This window comes from Plectropomus leopardus, unplaced genomic scaffold (genome assembly GCF_008729295.1).
Source record: "Plectropomus leopardus isolate mb unplaced genomic scaffold, YSFRI_Pleo_2.0 unplaced_scaffold23444, whole genome shotgun sequence".
Taxonomy (NCBI): domain Eukaryota; kingdom Metazoa; phylum Chordata; class Actinopteri; order Perciformes; family Serranidae; genus Plectropomus; species Plectropomus leopardus.
In genome coordinates this window covers 1-3,074 of record NW_024625430.1, presented here as the reverse complement: position 1 = coordinate 3,074, position 3,074 = coordinate 1, and the positions used below count along the sequence as shown (strand labels likewise).

The 3,074-nt window shown below is 40.4% G+C and overlaps 1 protein-coding gene across 1 annotated transcript; it reads left to right on the top strand.

The window, feature by feature from the left end:
* The first annotated feature begins 343 nt into the window (after nt 1-343).
* Nucleotides 344-2,719, top strand: LOC121966190 (GPI mannosyltransferase 2-like). The gene is made up of 2 exons (XM_042516299.1): nt 344-1,579; nt 1,686-2,719. Exons 1-2 carry the CDS (start codon nt 344-346, stop codon nt 1,971-1,973), a joined length of 1,524 nt encoding a protein of 507 aa, XP_042372233.1. The 3' UTR covers nt 1,974-2,719.
* Nucleotides 2,720-3,074: the final 355 nt, after the last annotated feature.

The window sequence follows — 3,074 nt, the reverse complement described above, 5'->3', positions numbered from 1 at the left end:
GTGAATCGACTGATTGTGTTGCAGCTGTACTTATATAAACTATTTGGTAATATAAATTTATAACGTCAAAAATCTTAATTTGTAAAGTAACTATAGCTGTCAGATAAATGTAGTGAGAAAGTAAAAAGTACAATATTTCCACCTGAAATTTAGTTGAGTAAAAGTATAAAAAAAACATGAAAAGAACAGACTTAAGTAAAGTTCTAGTACTTCAAATTAATTCTTAAGTACAGTACTTGAGTAAATGTACTTAGTTACATTCCATTACTGGTGGTAGCTAATGAATCGTGCTGAGAGGAGTACATGCTCTATGTGGTGAGTAGGTCACAGACAAAGTGACTATATGCATGTGTTTCTCTGTACGACAAAATTTGTTTTACGATTTTTAATACTGTTAAATATTTCTCCTCAGGCTGTTTTCAATGCTGTAATCCCTGACCACGATGCTGATGCATTCAGGCCGCCACGGACAGAGGAGCCTCTGTACCTGGACTCTGCAGTGGAGTGGTTGCTGGGTGGCCTCTCTCACTGGGATGCCGAGCACTTCCTCTTCATCGCTGAGAGAGGATACCTCTATGAGCATAACTTTGCTTTCTTCCCCCTCTTCCCCGTCGTCCTCCGGGGCCTGGCAGAGACGCTGCTGTGGCCCCTGAGCAGCTGGCTGAGCGTGCGTGGGCGTTTGCTGGTGGCTGTGGCTCTGGGGAACAGCGCCCTCTTCCTGTTGAGTGTGGTCGCCCTGTATGCGCTCAGTAGGATAGTTCTTCAGGACAGACGTCTTGCTCTGCTCTCCAGCCTGCTCTACTGCATCACACCTGCCAATGTTTTCATGACCGCTGCGTACTCAGAGAGCCTGTTTGCTGCGCTCACATTCGGCGGTCTCTTCCTCCTGGAGAAAGGGTTCACCTTCCGAGCCTGCCTGGCTCTCAGTATAGCCACTGCAGCACGATCTAATGGACTGGTTAACATAGGATTTCTACTATATCTTCCTTCGCTGCATGCTATTTCCCAGATTCGCGTATATCGAACAACGACAAAAGGCCACAGTAAAGTCCTCCACTATATTTGGGCCATCATCCGTCTCCTGCTCACCTCTCTCTTGGGAACTGCAATCATCGCCCTTCCCTTCTGTGCGTTCCAGTACTATGGGTATAGGACATTTTGCACACCATCTGTTTCCTTGGAACGTATCCCCCCTGCTCTTCTGACGCTGGGTGAGCTGAAGGGCTACCGGGTTCCAGATGAAAATGGTCCACCGCCGCTCTGGTGCATGAGACCTCTCCCTGTGCTTTATTCTCATATCCAGGATGTTTACTGGGATGTGGGCTTCCTCCGCTACTTTGAGTTAAAGCAGATACCAAACTTCATTCTGGCTTTACCTATGGCTACTCTCGGCATAATTGCAGCATATGCATATTTTCAAGCCAATCCAGAACTGTGTCTGAGACTGGGACTTTGGGAGACAGGTGCAAATAAAGGACTAGACAAACCCATACCTGGAATGTTCAACCCCAGAGTGTTTGTATACATTGTGCATTCAACAGTACTTCTGGTGTTTGGGACACTGTGCATGCATGTGCAGGTAAGGAAATGATATAATTACCTTCTTGTGCAAGGTTATAATCTGTCTGGGTGTGAGGAACAATTACTGATTTCCACTCATTCCCATTTTTAATCTACATTTCCAGGTCCTAACCAGATTCATGGCCTCCTCATCTCCCGTGCCCTTCTGGATAAGCGCTCACCTGCTCCTTCTCAATGAGCCACTTCTCCATCGGAGGAAGACGTCAAATCCCAACGTGCAGCTACATACATATTCCAGAAATGGATGCAAGCACACACCTCAAAACCCCATCACTGCACTGCTGCCACACTTTAAAGCCTGCTCTCAGACCACACAGAGTGTCCTGGGATACTTCCTCTCTTACTGGGTGCTGGGCCTTGCACTGCACTGTAACTTCTTGCCATGGACATGACTTGAGACATAACTCTGAGCTTTAAATGCAATATTTCTATGTAGGACTGAGCTGTATACCATATTTTAACCATATGAACACACAGGTGTATATTATCAGAAGTTCATTTTTGTTATTCCAGTAATTGTTCAATTAAAAGAAAATAAACATATACATGAATGCAACATTTTGTCCATGCCACATTAATTAAAAATATGTAATCATTCATTTGTTTTTGAGTAAATATATATGATGTAAATAAAAGTTAAATATGTATTAATATGTGGCTCAGTCCAACATAGAACTGAAGTGATTACATCTTTGATGCTGATTTATTCATGCAATAGTCAACAAATCTGGTTTGAACATCTCAATTAAATATGTTTGTGACAGTTTGAGAAGAAAGTCAATGTAAAATATTCCTGAAAAATTAGTGAACACTGTTTAGTTGTAAATATTGGAAAGACTATGGTTCTAATTGAAAAAAAAAAATTTTTTTCTCTAAATTTCTTGCTGAAACAAAGCATTTTATTTACTTTGTAGTTTAATATTGCACTGCATGTTTGGAAGAATTATTCCAAGTTATGGTTTGGGATATGAATAAAAAATAATAATAAAGTTTTTGTTGCTGTAAAGGGATCCTCAATTTTTCTTTTTCTCGATGCATTAATGGAAAACTGCTTTATTGTATTTTGTTGTAAAGAACAATGGCTGCCTTGAAGTTTAGCCTTGAATTTAATATTAAACTAAATGGTGAACAAAATGAATTTATGTATGTTAAACTGGTTTTTGTCTGTCTTTATGGTTTATTTGTGCTGCAAATAATGTCAATCCCCTAGTTATCCCTGATGCTTGCAGACATCATTAAAACCACTAGAGGCTGCTGTTAAAACAATCCCTCTAGAAGGCTGTTAAGAAAAGTTTGGTTTTGTTTGCAAATTTTTATTTCCAACTATCTAGCGCCATAACTAAAAAAAGGCTGAATAAATCAGTTGAAAGGCTGAACTTTGAAATTACCAAAAAAAAATTAAAAAATAGCAGAAGCTGTCTAAAGCCCCTTAACACTTTGAAACCTAGGCAAACTGGCTTGATTTTTTCAAATATATATATGTGTGTGTGTGT

Coding starts and splice junctions, on each gene's coding strand:
- LOC121966190 (XM_042516299.1), top strand. CDS start 344: ATGCATGTGTTTCTCTGTACGACAAAATTTGTTTTACGATTTTTAATA. Junction 1,580..1,685: donor CACTGTGCATGCATGTGCAG/GTAAGGAAATGA, acceptor CTACATTTCCAG/GTCCTAACCAGATTCATGGC.